Raw genomic sequence first — 17,929 nt, 5'->3', positions numbered from 1 at the left:
CCCTGCAGAGCCCAGGGACGGCCATCCCGTGGCTCAGTGTTCTCACAGTGCTGCCCCTCAGAGGCCGAGGCTCCGGGGAAGGAGGAAGGCTCAGATCACAGGCCACCACTGCCCAGCAGAGGTCCTGAAGCAGGGCTGAGGCAGGCACTGCCCGCAGAAAAAGCTCAGCTGACGATCAGCAAGGCTGGCTTTGCTCTGAGGATCCCCACCCAGAGGGCTGGCCCTGGGCTCCGGCCACATCCCCAACCTCCTCCCTCAGCTCGGCAGGGCTCAGGGGGCTGCCCCTCCCACATGCCACCTGTCCCAAGGTCAGGCCTCCAGCTCCTCTGGCCGCCCTCTGGTGCTCAGCAGGGCCTGCCCCCGTTGCCCCTGGCTCAAGATAGGGGACCAGGAACCAGCACACTGTCCACAGGGGGCAATAGGCACAGGACACACCTCCTGCAGCCCCTCACTCACACTGCCAGGCCCTCAGAGCTCCCGACCATAAAGGCCACCAGGGGTGGGGCCTCTCAGGTCGCGGCCACCCTGGCCTCACACCCAGTCCCAGCAGCAGCTGGACCATCTCCATCGCTGCTCTCTGGACCCAGATCTCGGCCTCCTGACGCCACAACAGAGCTGCAGCAGGACCAGGCCTGCAGCGTGGGGCATGCTTATGCAGTGGCCACGGCACCTGGCATCCGGTGCCACCTCCCCACCTGTCAAGCCGGGCAGGTGCGGCCCTTGATAGGTCCCACCCCACCAGGTTTTGGCAGCAGTGGAAAGACTTGGGAGGGTAAGTGCAGAACACGCCAGGGTGGCATGGGGTGCCACAGGAGTAGGTCAGACCCAGACAGGGCAGCAAGGGGAGGATCCGGGAGGGGTGGGGGCATGCCGACAAGGCCTCCCCTGTGGCTAGATAGCACGTGGGTAGGGCGCTTGCCTTGCTTGCAAATCCAGGTTCAATCTCCAGCATCCCATATGGTCCCCCGAGGTCGCCAGGAACTATTCTGAGCACAGAGCCAGGAGTAAGACCTGAGCACCTCTGCGGTATGACCCCAAAAAACAACAAAAGATTTTCTCTGGCCAATAAGCAGGAACACTGGGCCCTGGGTCCGTGGCCCTCTGTGACCATATCTGCTGGGCACTCAGATGAAGGAAGGCCACCTGGCCTCCAGTGACCACAACTGTGAGCCCTGACCCAGTCCCCACATGGCTGGGGCCAGGACAGTGTCCAGAACTGTGCACGTTTTCCTGGTGTTGAAATAAACATTCTGCTGGTGACCAGAGAAGACCTCGGTGTCCCCATGTATCTGTGAGGGGCAGGGACACTGCATACACCAGGGCCAAGACCAGACATGGACCTTTAATTAAAGTCAAGTCAGAGACCAGGCGTCTGCCTGCAAGGCTGCTTCAGGGGTCCCTGCACAAGGGGGCCCATCTCCACAGGACATCCGGACTCGGCCCCCGTGGTCAGGCTACGATGCCAGACACTTCCCAGAACCCATGCCTAGAACATGAATGCTACGGAGGGTTAGGGCCGGCTTAGTCGGCTCAGAGACCTGGGATGCCACTGCATGAGGCCCAGCTGCTGGCCAGGGCCAGGTCAGTCCCCGTAGACCCAGTCAGATCTCATGGGCTGGCTCCGTCCCCAATACAGGTCTGTCGTCCACACAGGCGCTAGAGGACGTCCCGATCCAGCATCATGGGACCCAGCAGCCCACAGCGAAAGGCACGGAGGAAGTCACGGGCGGCAGCTGTGTAGTTGGGCTGGACGACACTCACGTCCCCTAGGAGACAGGTGGGGTGATGATGATCACGGGAGGGGAGGCTGCAGTGGTGCCTGGAGGTCCTGGGGGGTGGCAGAACACCCTCCGCCCATCCCCCGGGGCCAGGCCACCTCACCTGTGCCAGTCAGCACCTTCACCTTCCGGGTCTTCCCTAGCCGCATGGCCACCTGCTTTAGTACACTGGCCACATCGTCAGAGGCCTCGTCCAAACCGTAGTGCTGGACGTACCTGCGAACACCCACCATGTCCACTCAGCCCGCAGGTGATTCTGAGCAGGGAGGGGGTCCCTGCATGGCCCTAGCTGGGCAGGGGGTTTCCTCCCCTCCTACGGGGCCAGCCCGGGTGCAGGCAGCCACAGCCGCTCTGCGGGGTGGTGGCCCCGCTCAGGTGTGCCAGAGCAACAGCTCCAGGAAAAGGAAACTTCACAGAAACTGTCCCCAAGAGACTCAAAGGACATTTCCCTGGGGATTACAGGTGCCAAGGGACACTTCCTGTAGATTCAATGAAGAACAACGCCAGAAGCCAGGTGAACTCAATGAGCAGACAAGAGAGTCAGCACACAGCGTCCAGCAAGCAGCCTGCAGAGGCCGCACAGGACGCAGGAGAAAGCGCGCAGTGACAAGGGGCCTGTGCTCGAGGGGCTGCGGGGCCAGCGGCAAACCCTGAGGGCACACGAGGAAGGGCCGCATCCAGTCACACCGAGATTCAGCCCACCAACGGAGAGGGGACACACAGGCACACACACCAGCACAGACACACACCAGCAGACACACCAGCACAGACAGAGACACACACATCAGCACAGACACATGTGAGCACTCACATACATCAGCACTGACACACAAAGACACACATCAGCGCAATCACACACATAGACACCATCTCCGGACACAGGATCCAAGGAGAGAAGACGAGGGACAGCCGGAAGTCAGCGCACATGCCACACACCCAGCACATGGTGTCCCCGACAGCCGGGCCCTGAGGGTGCCACAGCTGTGTCTCAGGCTGGGAGCACGGCCAGTGCCACGGACGGGCAGACGTGGCTGAGGACACAACCCCCACCCCCCCGACTGGAAGCCACAGCCAAGCCCACCGGGACGGGGCAGGGGCAGCAGGCAGCAACAAAGCACAGACCTGGGCGTGACGGGACCACGTTCCTCTGTCAGCCCCTCCCAGACCAGCAGCTCCACGGGGCCTGGTTGGGGGCCACTCGGGGTCAGTGTGACCTGGGCCCACTGTCCCCCCACTGCCCTGCGGCCACTCACCCGAAGAGCTGGTGTCTGTTGAGGGTAAAGAGCAAGTAGTCGGCCAGCGTCTCCTCCCCCACCAGGTGGTCCAGCACGGTCCCTGGACAGAGCAGTGAGGTGAGCAGTGCCCCAAGGCCAGGGCCCAGCTGCTGACCACCACAGCACCGCACTGGTGCCTTCCCGTGCGTCTGCACAGCTGTGACTGAGAGCAGGGGTGGGCCTGCGTGGGGCCTGGACGCTCACCGCACAGGGCCAGCTTCAGGCCTGTCTCCACACTGGCGATCTGGGGGGCCAGCACCCCAGGGGTGTCGAGCAGGAACATCGGTGGCCGCTCACAGACCTGCGTGCAGAGTGCCAGAGGTGCCGTTCAGCCAGCCCAAGGCAGGCGTGCGGGCAGCCCCCCAGACCCTCCCTCTGCAGGGCCAGATGCCCTTCTTGCAGCCCCAGAGCCCCGCCATGCCCAGGGTGACTAGACACGGCCTCAGTTCCCTGTCTGCATGTGGCCCGCGGCCAGTGACTGGGTGGAATCCAGGGGTCAACCTCACCCCCTCCCACGCCGTCAGAGCCCTGGATCCCTGCGGCAAGGCCCTACCTGAATCCGGGACAACACGGCTCTGGTGATCCCAGGCTCAGCGCCCACCCGGGTGGCTTTCCCTGTGGGACAGGAAGGATGAAGAGGAACAGCGGCTGTGCTGGCCACGGGACCCCCACCCGGTGTCACCGACACCATGCTAGGTGCAGGCTCTGCCACTCGGCCCCGCACCCAAGAAAGTGCCCGGCTGCTGGGCTCCCTCTGAGCACCCACCACCCACCCCCTGCAACTCAGCGTCTGCCTGGGCCGGCCAGGAGTGACCCCTGAGCACAGCGGGGGTGGCCCCAAACCCATGGAAAAGGCCAGTGACGCGCTCGTCTGAGCTCTCAGCGCCACCTGGTGCCCAGTGCTGATGCAGCAGCCGTGCATGGGGCTTGGGCCCACAGGAAGATGGAGCCAGGCCCACTCGCACTCATGGTGGCCACCACAAGCGCCAAGAGGGAGTTCAGTGGCTCATGGCGTGTGCTCAAGGCACCCGCAAGGCGGTGCAAAGCCAGCGGACAGCCCTTAAGGGCGAGCAAGGAACCCAAGTCAGGGCTGGAGGGAGCCCTGGGGCGGTGCTTCGCCAGGTACCGCCAGCTGGCAGGCCCTGAACAGAGGGCAGTGGGGTCATGGAATGGGTGTGGCGTGGACACACGCTCACGGACTCTGAGCAGGGGCAGTGGGAGGTGCAGTGATGGCCATACCTCTCCTCAGGTGCTGCCTCCGGAGGGAGTTGATGAGGGAGGACTTGCCCACGTTGGGCACGCCAATGACCATGAGGCAGTACTCCAGGCTCTGCAGAAACAGGCAGGGTCGGGGTTGGGCCAGCTTAGGGGAGGACCGAGGAGAGTCACGGCAACAGCCCCTCCTTCCAGCCGTGAGAGCCACGGCCATCACTCCTGCTCGAGGCCCGAGTGGTTCTGGGTCAGTCACGCCGCCAAGGGCACCAGGTCCACTGCCGTGCAAAGGCTCTAAGGACCCATCCCTGCCCCACAGCTGCACCAGGCCCACCTACCTCACCTCGGTGATAGCGGCAGCTGCTCCCGACCAGCTCCATGACCCTCGGGATGACCTGCAACACGCACAGGCCATGCTGGGGCGCTCAGCCGGGCAGGTTCCCCAGAGCAGTGCTACGCAACGTGCCCTACGACAGCGGGCATCTCGCCCACGCACACGCTTGCACTACAGACCAACCAGCACTCGGGGCCACCCGGGTGCAGGCCCACGTGCAGGGTGGGACTCCCTCCTGCTCTCTCGCAGTGTGCAGGGCTGTCGGGGGGGGGGGGGGCGAGAAGCACCCACCTGCTGGACATTCTCGTCCTTCAAACAGTTGGTGAAGATGACATTTCTCACGCCCTGTCCTTCTAAGTGCTGCAGAATTTTCTGGAAGAGAGTGGACATCGCACTCTGGGGCTCAGGAAGGGGCGGGCATCTGGGCACAGCTGCCTGGAGGGGCTCCAGCCCAGTAGCTGGCTCCAGGCCTGCGGCCATACCACCCCTGCTGGCCGCGTGCAGGCCGCACACTGCCACTCTGCGAACAGAGGCAGGGCCAGTCGCGCACAGAGAGGGGCCACCAAGTCAGTGCAACCCCTCGGCAAGCAAAACTGGGCAAAAGCTCCCTGGCCTCCATCACAGGCGAGATCGGCGTTCTTAAACCAGCACTGTGTGGCTTGCTGGTGCCCAGCACTGGACAGAACTGAGTGAGCAGCAGCCACCAGCTCAGCTGCCTGCTGGGATGGCACAGATGACAGACACAGCAACAGGACCCAGAGGATGCCACGCCCCGAGGGCTGACCCACACTCTCCCAGGCCCCAAGCACCTGAGAGGGGAGTCAGGTGGACCACAGAGGAACCAGAACCATCACTGCCACACGAGTCTCAACTCAGGGCGGCTGAGACCCCAAACTCTGACCCCAGAGGTCGTGAGTACTCTCCACGTTGGAATGATAGGGCTGGGGCACAGAGAAGGTGTCGGGCGCGGGCCTGGCGTGGGGAGGGTGTCGGGCGCAGGCCTCCTGCCAGGCTCTGAGAACAGGAAGCTCCTAGTTCAGTTCTGGTACTTCCCTGGGAAACATGGAAGCTCCTCAGGGACAAAACCTTCTCCTTGGCCCAGAGATGTGGGAGCCTTGGCCAGCTGGGCTCTGGGGCCGGGTGGGGATAGCGCTGTCTCCGATGCCCACACAGCCGAGGGAGCTCCAGAGGGTGGGCCACAGATGCGCCCACAGAAAGAAGGGTCCCGCCCACGGCACAGGGTGCCCTTTACCTGCTGTTCCCCAAGGTCGGCCAAGTCCATTTTGTTGAGGATGAGCAGGTGAGGCTTGAGTCCAAGGGTTTCCTGAAATAGAGGGTTTCGGCCAGAAAGGGGAATGTGGCAAAATTAAGGCCAATAATTCCTTGAGCACTCTCCCAGCCAACCAAGCGGTTTCCTCTCTCACCCAGGAGGAAACTGGCAGAGAGGAGCCTTTCACAGCCACACGCCACCCCATGGCACCAGGCCCAGCTGTGCCTGGCCATGGAGGACACGGCTACCCGCAGGAGGCTGCTCAGACCAGCCTGGGCAGTGAACACAAAACTCGGGCTTCTGAACCAGACACGCCTCCTGGGCTGCAAGAGAAGCAGCGAAGCCTCCCAGCGCCCCAAGTCCTGCAAGGACCCCCCTACCCCTGCCTCCAGGGGCTGCCCAAAGGCCTACTCTGCATGCAGATGGCCGGGTCCCACCCCCACAGCAGAGACTGCGTCAGTGGCACGTCTCCCTCAGAAGCCTGCACCACTCAACTCCTACGGTGCTGAGCACCAGGCAAGAAGGCAGACGACAGCCAAGTCCCCCCACGCTGAACATCACCACAGGAGACACACCAGCTCAGGACAATGGCCAGCACTAGACCTGTTCAATCTACAGGAAAGAAACTGGGCGGCGGCTGCAGGGGCTCCAGCAAGCCGCCAACAAGGTGAGAATGGTCCCACAACCTCCACCCTGGGCCTGTGGCCACGCTCACTGCAACCATCATCTCACAAGAACACAGGGCTGGAGCGATAGCACAGCGGGTAGGGCGTTTGCCTTGCACGCGGATGACCTGGGTTCGATTCCCAGCATCCCATATGGTTCCCAGGGCACTGCCAGGGGTAATTCCTGAGTGCAGAGCCAGGAGTAACCCCTGAGCATCGCTGGGTGTGACCCAAAAAAGAAAAAGAAACGAAAAAAAGCACAGAGCTCAGGCACAAGAGCAGGATGACAATGTGGAGCAACGCCATGGCAGGGATAGCATGTGCCTTGCACATAGCCAACCTGGGTCTAATCCCCGACACCCCACTCCCCCGAAATATCAGGAGTGATTCCGAGTGCAGTCAGAAGTAACCCCTGAAACCACCATGTGTGGCCCCCAAAAACACAAAAAATCATGGCTAAGGTCCCATCTCGCCTCTCCGTGCCTGAGACCGGGCGGAAACCCCATCGGGAGGCAAAACAGCAAGACGGAGAGATACTCGAGGCTCTGTGGCAGGAGGCCCTGTCCCAGCCTCAGCACCGCAGTCCCCAGAGAGCAGGAACAGCCCCCAAGCACTGCCAGGTGCAACCCAAACTGAGAAAGTCATTAACTCACCACTGGCTAACAACGCTACTTACATTCTGGGGGTGCACGGTCACCCCCAACTCATGGAGGACCCCTCTACTCTCACCAAAAGGCAGGAGCTTTCACCCCCCTCCCAAGCAGGCATTCCCAGGGAGCCCAGAGGCCACAAGGCCCTGACTCCTGCCCTGACCGAGAGCTTGCATGGGGCCAGGTGCCGTTATGGCCGAGAGACCCCAGCTTTAAATGCCAAAGTCTGAGCGCTAACAGAACTAGGCCAGACCCAGCCTGTCTGGCCAAGAAGAGACCCCTGCACCACGCAGGGTCTGCCCAGACCTCAGTGCTCCCCTGCCACCTGGGGCTACTATGGCACTGCAGGGGAAGCTCACTGCCGCAGAGACCGCCCCCCAGATCCAGGCACCCAGACTGCAGGTCTGTCACAGAAGGCTTGTAAAGGGCTGTGTGACTCGGCAGCCGGCAGGCAGGAATGGGGCTAGAGTCGGGTCCCAGTGCTCCCTGTAAAACCAGAGGGTGGCAAGGATGCTCCATAAGACCATGGGGCGTCACAACAGTCACCGGCAAAAAGCCTCCAGCCAAGGCATGGGAGAGGCTGGAAGACCCACTCGCCCTCAGTGGCGAGACTCTGCTAGTCCTGGTCCTTGGGCACAGTCCAGAAGACCCTCACTCTCGAACCAGTCCCAACCACTCTGCACTGAGAAGACTCGCAGGGCTCTAAGAGGCCCTGTGCCAGAAACCAGCACAGAGCCGAGCACTGCTTTCTGGGCATCTTCACAGGCAAGAAAGGATATCCGGGCATCGTGGACCTCCAGGATGCAGTCCACCAGCTTCAGGCTGCTCTGCATCTTCTTCAACCCTGAGAAACAGAAGTGGCCCAAAGCCAGGGTCACCTGAGAGGTACAGGGACTCAGCCCGGGCAGAGGCACAAGCCCCCCTGAGTTCAGCAGCCCCGCTGGGCTAAAACCTGAAGCAAAGAGGTGCACAGCAGCTGCCACAGGCCTCCGAGGGGGCAGTCCGAGTGGAGGCCCAGGTAAGTGCATCCCCTCCCAAGCATGTGCACGCAGGGTAAGGCTGGCCCTCGGCCAACACCTAACACAGGCAGTGCTGGGCAGCCATTGGCCACCGGGTCCATCTGGGCAATACCACGGCAAAGCAAAGTTCTGGGAGCCTCCTTTCTGCACGGGTCTGGACAGGACTCCTGGTCCCCACTCGGCCCTGCCCGGACCTGAGCACAGACGTCCCCTGCGGCTCCACCCATTGGCCATGAAACACAGGCCTTCCTCCACTCCTTGCCCACTGCTACCACAGCATTGCTCCCACGGTGGGCCTGGCTTGGAATCGGCCACCAGCACTGCCCGCACAGTAGGCCCTGCGGGGTGGCAGGCCTGCAGAGCGCAGGGGCGCACTGAGGCTAGGAGGGGAGCACACGGAAATGTGGGGCTTTGGGCGCAAGGTTAAGGGGCGGGGGCACGGGGGCTGAGGTGCACGGAGGCTGCGGGCACACGGGGGGAGGGGCGCACGGGGCTGCGGGTGGGTGCGGGGTACCGGGGAGCGGGGCGCACGGGGCTGCGGGTGGGTGCGGGGTACCGGGGAGGGGGGGCGCGCGGGGCTGCAGGCGGGTGCGAGGCTCAGTCCCGACACACCGGGGGCGACACTCCCCGCAGGGGCCGGGGCGCGTTTCCGAGGCAGGCCCGGACCCGCCGCACGCAGCAGGGGCCACCCCGGGGGGCGGGGGCGCTGGGCTGGACCCCGGCCCGTCCGGCCGACCTCACCCTTGGCCATGTGTCCCGGGAACCAGCGCGCCACGTCACGGCCGCCCAGGGGGAAGCTCTGGCGCCACGCGGCCCCGGCGGCAGCGCACAGCGCGCGCAGGCTCGGCCCCATGGCGCCGCGTCCACAGGCCGGGCGGGCGGGCGGGCGGGCGGACCGACCGACGGACGGACCGACGGACCGCGGCCCCGCGACGGCCAGACGTTCCGCGCCGCGGCTCGCGCATGCGCGCATCGGCTTCCGGCGGCCGCGCGAGGGCGCAGTGAAGGGCTCCGCCGGCAGGGGGCAGGCGCGGGCCTCGGACCGGCGCGGCTCGGGGTCAGCGCAGGCCACAGCGCAGGTCCCGGGTGGGAGGTGGTTTGGGATGTTTTCTTGCTCGCTCCTTTTTTAATTTTGGTTTTGGGGCCACGTCCGGCGATGCGTGGAGATTACTCCCGGCACAGGATCACTCCTGCAGGAGCCCGAGGCCCACAGGTGCCCCCGCATTTTCGTTTTAAAGTCTTGGTTCTGGAGCAGAAATAGCACAGGGGTCACGACCCTTGCCTTGCACACAGCTGGCCCCATTCCAACCCCTGCCGCCACTCATGGTCCCCCAAGCACAGTGACTAAGACCTGAGCACAGAGCTAGGAGTAGCAGGAGTGTGGGCAGGTCGGGCCCAGAACCCCCAAATAAAATGTGTGTGTGTGTGTGTGTGTGTGTGTGTGTGTGTAAAACCCTTGGTGTTTATATAAATATATAAATCCATAAATCCATTATATATATTATCTATTAAAAAAATCTGAGTTCTAGAATGGCTGAGATCAGCACCAGGAGGATTACTCCATAGCTTAGAGGCCAGCCGGGCATTCTAGGGGAAAGGGCAGCTCAGATAGAGAAGGGAGCACCAAATAAAGGGTGTTTGGAGGATCCTCCCAGGAGGGGAGATGCATGTCGAAAGCAGACTATGGACTGAAGATGTTTGCCACTCAATGCCTCTTTTGCAGACCACAACACCCAAAAGGAGAGAGAGAACAAAAGGGAATGCCCTGCCACAGAGGCAGGGTGGGATGGGGGGATGGGGGTGGGGGAGATATTATCCATGGTGGTGGAAAATGGGCACTGGTGGAGGGATGGGTATTTGATCATTGTATAGAACCCAAGCACAAAAAATTGTAAATCTACAACTGTACCTCATGGTATTTCACTAATAAAAATTTAAAAACAAAAATCTGAGTTCTGCTGTCAGACTACCCTGAGTGAAGCGGTCCCCATGTGCACTAACCACCAGGGTACCACATGTGTACCCCAATACCGCCAGAGAAATCATGGCACCTAACTGTGCTCACCCACCTCACCTGACCACCAGAGGGAGGCCACACACAGAAGCCCTGTGGCAGCCCATGACTGATGCCCGTAGCCCTTCCCTGTACCCAACTGCCCGTGGACAACTGAGAGCCTAGGCAGCGATGCTGGGCACCTGGGCATACCCGGCAACCATGTGGAGAGAAGCAAGGCCAAGTCATGTGGAGGGTGGGGGCACAAGGTCCCACGGGGAAACACGAGGAACAGAGGCTGCACCCACAGAGCAGGAGACGTGGCTCAGGCCCGGAGGAACACTTTATGAGGCTCTCAGGAAGGCCGCGCCCTCCCAGCCCAAACAGGAGGGTTCCCCGGAATAGTGCGGTCCCTGGCCAGGCTCACACGGAGGACACAAGGCTGTGAGAAGGTCAGCCTCGCTGGGAGGCCCAGTCAAAGGGCTCGGGTCTTTGGGGATCTTCAGGTTTTCTGCCCTGCCCCGGCGCCCCAGTGAGCCACGAGCCGATCAGCTTCTCTCCAGCCGGACAGCAGCGCGCCGTGGGTGGTGGAATAGAAGGTGCGGTGAGTGGCCTCCCCAGCGAACAGCACCTGAGCAACAACAGAGGCAGACAGCGCTGGGCGTAGGGGAGTTGGGGACACAAGCCCCGCACCAGGGGGCCCCCGCCGCCCACGCCACAGTGACTGGCCACGGCGGCAGCAATCAGGAGAGAGATGAGGAAACAGGCTGGAAAGACTCAGCAGGCTGTGCTCAGGGCCTGCCCCGACATCATGTGGCCTCTGGGCCTCACCACCACGCCCATGAGCACTGCTGGGTGTGCCCCCAAAATGAAACTGAATTAGGTTAAAAGTAAGAGATTTGGGGGCTGGAGCGATAGTACAGCGGGTACGGCATCTGCCTTGCACGTGGCCGACCTGGGTTCAATCCCCAGCATCCCATATGGTCCCCTGAAGCACGGTCAGGAGTTCTTGAGTGCATGAGCCAGGAGTAACCCCTGAGCATCGTCAGGTGTGACCCAAAAATCAAAAAAAAAAAAAGTAAGAAATTTTGAGAACTGTCCAGAAATCCAACGTCCAAGCAACACAAATCCCAGAAAACAGAAAAGAGAGGAAACACAACTCAGACTGTCCCATGGCCAGGAGCCCTGAGGAGGGGACAAAGTGAGGACCCGGGACGGGTGCCAGAGCCCACACAGAGACAGAGGCCATCTGAAGACTGACCCCATCCAGAGCCAGCCTCCAGAGAAGACAACTCCGCTGACCCTGGGCAGAGACCACTCGAGCCCAGGAGGAGCTTAAAGCACCAAGGACGTGGCTCAGGCCACGCTCACGTGGGCACCGGGCGGCTGCTCAGGAATCTGCAGACAGTCTGAGACCTGCCCAGGGCCTCAGGCCACGTCCCCGCCTCACCCCACCTGGCTGAGTCTCCCCAGTCTTCCTAGGGGCAGGAAGAAGCCAGCCGCAGTGAACCCCTGCACCCCGAGTCTGTTCTGCTCTGCAGCAGGCCCCTACCTGGGGGTCTTTGCTGTCCACGAGAAGAGGCTGGGCCAGCAGGTCAATGTCATCCCCGGTGCTGCCCACGGCCACATAGCTGTAGGAGCCCCTGGTGTAGGGGGCACTGTGCCACCGGGACCGCAGGATGCCCCGAGGTGCTGGCAGCTGCGGGTTTCCTGTGCCAAGAGATGCCGTGTCAGCCAGCAGGCGATGGGGCCTGCACAGCGCTGCCAGTCTGGGCCTGACCGCAGAGTTGGGGCCAGCCTAGAGCACGGCAGCGACAGGAGCTCCCACTAAGCCACGCGGCTCCACCGGAAACACCGAGGAGGCAGAGACCCCGGAGCAGCACCCATGGGTGAGCAGCATTTCCTGACCACACGGGGCAGTGAGGCTCCGTGAGGACGCTTGTCCCAGCAGTGGTAAGGACAGTGTGCACGAAATCCACTCAGTCTGAAAGCAGGAGCTGCTGAGAGCTTGCTGTCACAGAGTGGGGACCCTGCCTTGAGTTCAGGGGGACACTGCGTCAGGGGACACTCTGTGTCGGGGGACACTGCTCCGTGTCCAGGGCGGAGGCCGGTACCTGTCATCTGCCGCAACACCTGGGTCAGAGTCAGCAGCACCTCCTCATCCGACAGCGTTTCCATGAATTCAGACTCGTGCCCGGCAATGAAACCGCAGAGGACATGGGCAGACCTAAGGGGAGAGTCCCAAGAGCACCCGCATGGGGGGGAACCCTGAGACTCTGCTGGGTATGGCCCCCAAAATAAAGCGCATGATGCCCAGTAGGTCTGAATGGACTAATGGGCTGACACACACCCACAGCCACAGGCAGCAAAATGTGAAGGAGCACTTTGGGGGCTGGAGAGAGCATGGCTGACAGGCGCCGGGGAACCATCCCCAGCACGCCACCCCACGCTGGCCACAGGTCCAGACTTCTAGTTTCAGTGCCAACCAGACGGGCTGTGGGTGTGCGGGCCAGCCCGTGCCACCTTGTCCCGAGATGTGCCGAGACCTGGTGAACTGTACGCCTGCCGGCTGACAGCAGTGCCCTGTCCTCATCTGCAGGACATCAGTCCATCCCACCCCTGCTCTCAGCATCAGCACCACGGAGGACAGACAGGCTCCGACCCCACCGGGTCTTACTGTCAAGCCCTCACCATGGACCTGTGCAGTCGCTCTGCACTCAGAGCATCCACACTCCCGTCGCCTGCATCCACTTCCGGGGACACGGTCCTCTGGCTGATGGGTGAGGCACGGCCCACTGGAGTCTACAGGGCCCTAAGAGGCCTCCAAGTCCCTGCAGGTCCTCCCGGGATGAGTGGCAACGTGCCAGGGGCACCAGTGCTCGCGGCGTGCGTGGGGCTCCCTGAGACACAGCTGTGTCGTACTCACTCGAAAGGCGGCAGGACCACGAAGCCAATGAGCTTCCTGACCCAGGCATCCTTCAGCTCCAGCCCTGTGGCCGCCTCCAGGGGGGATGTGCCGTCCCACACCACCTGTATCTGCTCGCAGTCGGGCTCCCAGAAGGGCTCCTCGAAGTCCAGGAAGATTTTGTTGTTGGTCCCAAAGCCCATTTTCCTGACAGCTTCTGCCTTCTCCAGGGGCAGCGGCGGCTCAAAGAAGGTGTCCAGATGCTCCTTAAGGAAACCTGCGATTCACAGGGGGACCCTTGCACCACAGAGCCCCCAAACTGAGGCCCCGAACTGGAGCCAGAGTCGTCCTGGCCCTCCGAGGTGAGCTCACCTCTGGGCAGGGCCTGCCGGCCACACCACCACTCGGGGTCTACTGCAGGCCCGAATCCAACAACGAGGACCCAGCCATAGCGCGTGGACAATGGGCCCAGGGCCCAGGCCAGCTGGGGCAGCTTGCACCCTCACCAAGTGTGAAAGGGTGAGACCCCTCATCCTCTCGATCTCAGCAAAATGCATAAGCTTTATCCAGAAGCCAGAAAAGTGAATCTCTGTGGCCCGAAGAGATAGTGCAGTGAGGAGGGCACTGGCCTTGCACACGGTCAGCCGGGTTCAATCCCCAGCACCCCACATGGTCCCCCACTGCTAGGACTGATCCCTGAGCGCAGAGCCAGGAATGAACCCTGAACACTGCCAAACTCTTTTCTTTTTTTAAATTAGCTCCATGGAGACAAAGTACAGGGACAGGGCAACTTCCTCCAACACAGTTGACCCCAGGTCAATTCCTGACTGTTCAATCCCCCAAACACCGACATGTGTGATCTCTGAACACAGAACCAGGAGTAAGCCCTGGGCACTGTCAAGCGTGTCCCCGAAAAATTAATGTCCATGACAAAAATGCAAGTTCAACCCAAGTCCAACAACAAGGGGTTGAAAGCACATTTAGAGCAAAACACATTTGGACATTTCCTGCCAGACACAGAGAACGTCAGACCCAGGAAAGAGGAACAGACCCACACAAACCAGGCGCACTCGGGAGGGTCCATGAGGCAACCCTGCCCCACCCATCTGTCCCCATACCCATGTGCCCCCCACACAGCCATGTAGGAGCTCTAAGAGCCCCGAGAACCTCTGGAACAGAAATGGATGACCATGACCTTCCCTCAGTGGGGTCTCTGGCCACACGGACAGGCAGCACTGGCCTGGCCCTCGGGAGTGCAGCGGACACTGGGGCAGCACCTGGAAACGGTCCTGAGCTCAGGGCAGAGGTGGGGGAGACTGGCCCCTGCACAAGGCTCCCCTGAGGGGGACACAGCTGGAACCACTCCCAGGGACTCGGACCCGGGGCAGCACTCCAGGTCTCTTCCAATCCAAGGTCCAGTGGAACTCACACATGGAGGCTGTGGACCAGGCCATGTCCAGCAGGGTGCTGGGGGGTCAGTGTGCAGGGCACAGAGGTGGGACAGCTGAGAGCAGTCTCCACCGTCCATAAACCTCCTGCCCCACCTGACAGGGCAGCACACCCGCCTCCTTCCTCAGCCACCTCCGACCTGTCCCCCCCCCCCAGCGGCCCACCCACAACGCTCCCCAAGCCGCAGTCACTCCGAAGCAGAGTGGTTCTGCCCATGAACTGCAGTGAGTCCAGGCCCACACCGAAGCCAGCATCTTACCCAGGGGCACGGTGACCAGGACGTGATGAGCTGCAAAGGTGTCCCCGTCCTCACACTCCACCAGCACGGGGAAGCGCTGCTCGGGGCACGCGGTGTCCTGGAAGGAGCCTCTCCAGCGGATGGTCTTCACGGGCTTGTTGTAAACCACGGTGTCTGGTGGCAAGGAGGCCAGCATGCGGTCCGTGATACCCTGGAAGCCTCTGGGAGACAGAGGCAGGTGGTGCAGAAGTCAGAGGAGAGCTGGGTGGGCTCAGGCCTCAGCCAGAAGGGGTTGGGGGGCTGCTTCACACTGTGGTTCTGGAGTCACACCAAGCAGTGCTCAGGGCTTACTAGTAGCTCTAAGCTCAGGCATAGAACCTATAGGGTGACAGGGATCGAACTCGTGTCAGCTGCGTACAGAGCAAGCACCCTACCTACTGTGCTGTCGCTCTGCCCCAAGATTTTTCATTTTCTCAAACATGCAAAACTAAGCTGAACCAGTTTAACAATAACTCACATAACACTGTGGTAGGGCATTTGCCTTGCACGCAGCCAGCCCGGCTGAGCCGGGTTCAATTCCTCCGCCCCTCTCGGAGAGCCCGGCAAGCTACCGAGAGTATCTCGCCGGCACGGCAAAGCCTGGCAGGCTCCCCGTGATGTATCCGATATGCTGAGCACAATAACAATAAGTCTCACAATGGAGACGTTACTGGGCCCGCTCGAATAAATCGATGAACACCGGGAGGACAGTGCTACAGTGCAAAACCAAGCAAACAAAATCCAGTTCCGTATACAGGTGAACAAGGTCAGGGGAGTCCGGCCCCTACCCTGCCACAGCCCTGGGCTCCCACAGCCAGGTGGACCTGGGGATCCCCGCAGAGGGCTGAGCGCCTCTGGGCATAGCCCAGAGCCAAGACCCCTCAGGAGATGCCAACCAAGTGGATGAACAGGAAACACACGTGGTCTCATAGGCCCCTCCACGTCATCTTCTAAAGCCTGAGCACCTCAGGATGATTTCAACTGAGGAAGGCACAAGAGGGACCCAGGAAGGATGGGGATCGTGGGGAAGGGGCAGGGCACGGGGAAAGGCACACACAGGGAGAGGCATGCAGGGGGAGGGGCCCCAGGAGGGGCACACAGGGAGGAGGCACACATGGGGGAGCACAGGGAGGGGGCACCAGGAGGGGCACACATGGGGAGGCGGCAGTGGGCACAGGGCACAGCGGGGGGGGGGGGGGCACACCTCGGGAAGGTGCAGTCCAGCCCTGGCAGCACCGTGTACTCCCCGAAGGGCGTCAGGGCCAGCAGGTCGAGGCTGTGGGTGCCACTCACACAGCACTCCAGGTTGAAGAGGGTGCTGAGCACGGCCAGTTTGAGCCTCCTGGTCTCGGGGCTGTCAGTCCAGCCAGCCACGCGCTGGGCGATCTCTGTCCTGAGGAACTCCCCCACGCTGAGCGCTGGGGGCTCCGCGGCATGCAGGAATAGCCGGGTCTGGTCCATGAGGCTGTAGAACAGACTGGCCATCTCGGCCACCAGCTCAAAGCTCACAGTGCCCCCAGCGCTGGTGTAGGTCACGGAGGGCAGTTCCAAATGGCCCCCGGTCTCCACTTGCTGGTTCTCCTCCGAGAGCGCCCTCTCCCCCAAGAGCCCGTACTTGGCCGCCAGCTGGAAGATGGGGTTGCCCTGGGAGGGCCCATGGATCCAGTGTGCCCCGACCTCCACCACGCCACCTGGGGGACAGGACACCCCCGTGAGGGCCTGTCCCCACTGGTTCCCTGTGGCGCCATCAATGTGCAGGGCAGGACAGAACCGCCTGAAGGACACGAGGGGGGGCGGGGGTCACTGGAGGGATGGCCTGGAGGAAGGGGCCACTAGACAGGCTGGAAGGGGCAGCTGTGTACACACAGGAGCGCAAAGCTGTCCTCTGGACGCAAGACTCTGATCAAGTGGGTGGGGCCAGGGTTCACTCCCAGGACGCAGGGCAGGGCACGGGGGCGTATCTGGAAGGGGCTCCGGGAGGGGTCCCGGCAGGGGTTCTGGAGGGTTCCGGGAGGAGGTTGGGGGAAGCATCCTGAGGGGGGCCGAGAGGGATCCCGGCAGGGGTCCCAACAGGGGTTCCGGGAGGAGTTCCGGAGGGTTCCGGGATGGGTTGGGGCAGTTCCGGGAGGGGTTGAGGGGAGCATCCGGGGTCCGAGAGGGGCCCGGCAGGGATTCCGGAGGGCTCCGGGAGGGCCGGGGAGTTCCCGGAGGGGCCGGGGCCGGCAGCGGGGCCGGCCCGGGAGCAGCCCCCGGAGAGGCGGTTACCGAAGCTGCGCTCCGAGTGGATGCGGCCCCCGGCGCGCGCCGTGGCCTCCAGGACCCTCACGCGCGGGCCGGCCGGGTGGCCGCTGAGCCTCTGCGCCGCGCTCAGCCCGGCCACGCCGCCGCCCACCACCAGCACCCGCGGGCCGCCGCGGCTCGCCGACATCGCGCGTCCCGCCGCTCCCGGGCGCGAGCGGCCGCAGCCCGGCACCGGGGCGGGGCGGGTCCGAGGGCGGAGGGCGCCGGGGCGGGGCGGGTCCGAGGGCGGAGGGCGCGGCGGGGCCGAGGGCCGAGGGTGGGTAGGGGCCGGCGAGCCGGGCCGGCCTCGGAGGAGCCTCGGAAACGGCGCGTCCGCCGCGGCTTCTCAGGCCCCGCGGCCCGGGGATGCGCGTCCGAGCGTGGGGGCCGCGGGACCCCCGGCCTATGCGTGCGTGGCTGCGCACCCCCGTGCGCGCGGAGGCCGGGGGCGTGCGCTCTCCGCGAGCCTCGCTGCAGGTGCGGGTTCGCCGGGGGCCGCGTGGCCCGTGCCGGTGCGGCCCTGGACACCTCGGAACCGACCGGAGATCGGAGGCCCGAGCGGCCCGCCCCTCGCGGAACCCCGCGGGAGGGGTCGCCGCTTCGCTCCGGGTTTCCAAGCCCGCACGGCGCTGCGCTCTGCGGACCCCTGCTCCCGCCCGCGCTTCCCCGAGAGAGGAGGAAGGTGTCTGCGGGCCGGGGTGCGAGGCGGGGGCAGCTGGGGACACTGCTGCCAGGAACCGTGCATGGTGACACGTGTTGGAGCCTTATATGAGTGAAACCCAATCGCTAACAAGTTTGCAACTGTTACTGTGATTCGTTTCAA

General features: G+C 63.0%; 2 protein-coding genes across 2 annotated transcripts; both read right to left on the bottom strand.

Annotated features, from left to right (window-relative positions):
- Positions 1-1,328: 1,328 nt before the first annotated feature.
- Positions 1,329-9,099, bottom strand: MTG1 (mitochondrial ribosome associated GTPase 1). The gene is made up of 11 exons (XM_056106691.1): positions 8,944-9,099; positions 7,963-8,027; positions 5,851-5,955; positions 4,890-4,970; positions 4,603-4,659; positions 4,292-4,382; positions 3,606-3,667; positions 3,257-3,353; positions 3,032-3,113; positions 1,882-1,994; positions 1,329-1,766 (listed from the first exon to the last, which is right to left on the bottom strand). The coding sequence occupies exons 1-11, from the start codon at positions 9,053-9,055 to the stop codon at positions 1,657-1,659; spliced, it is 975 nt and encodes a 324-aa protein (XP_055962666.1). The 5' UTR covers positions 9,056-9,099; the 3' UTR covers positions 1,329-1,656.
- Positions 9,100-10,576: 1,477 nt separating this feature from the next.
- PAOX (polyamine oxidase) lies at positions 10,577-17,298 on the bottom strand. Its single transcript, XM_056106690.1, has 7 exons — positions 17,092-17,298; positions 16,031-16,517; positions 14,809-15,008; positions 13,122-13,377; positions 12,310-12,422; positions 11,748-11,905; positions 10,577-10,826 (listed from the first exon to the last, which is right to left on the bottom strand). Exons 1-7 carry the CDS (start codon positions 17,252-17,254, stop codon positions 10,698-10,700), a joined length of 1,506 nt encoding a protein of 501 aa, XP_055962665.1. The 5' UTR covers positions 17,255-17,298; the 3' UTR covers positions 10,577-10,697.
- Positions 17,299-17,929: the final 631 nt, after the last annotated feature.

The sequence above is a fragment of the Sorex fumeus genome, unplaced genomic scaffold (assembly GCF_029834395.1).
Source record: "Sorex fumeus unplaced genomic scaffold, SorFum_2.1 ptg000142l, whole genome shotgun sequence".
NCBI lineage: Eukaryota > Metazoa > Chordata > Mammalia > Eulipotyphla > Soricidae > Sorex > Sorex fumeus.
Note: the sequence above shows the minus strand (reverse complement) of the source record. Positions and strands in the feature narration are given on the sequence as shown.

Coding starts and splice junctions, on each gene's coding strand:
- MTG1 (XM_056106691.1), bottom strand. CDS start 9,055: ATGGGGCCGAGCCTGCGCGCGCTGTGCGCTGCCGCCGGGGCCGCGTGG. Junction 3,668..4,291: donor GAGGCAGCACCTGAGGAGAG/GTATGGCCATCA, acceptor CCTGTCCCACAG/GGAAAGCCACCCGGGTGGGC. Junction 3,114..3,256: donor CCTGAAGCTGGCCCTGTGCG/GTGAGCGTCCAG, acceptor TGCTCTGTCCAG/GGACCGTGCTGGACCACCTG.
- PAOX (XM_056106690.1), bottom strand. CDS start 17,254: ATGTCGGCGAGCCGCGGCGGCCCGCGGGTGCTGGTGGTGGGCGGCGGC. Junction 15,009..16,030: donor CTGGACTGCACCTTCCCGAG/GTGTGCCCCCCC, acceptor TCTGTCTCCCAG/AGGCTTCCAGGGTATCACGG. Junction 10,827..11,747: donor TGGACAGCAAAGACCCCCAG/GTAGGGGCCTGC, acceptor GTTGTTGCTCAG/GTGCTGTTCGCTGGGGAGGC.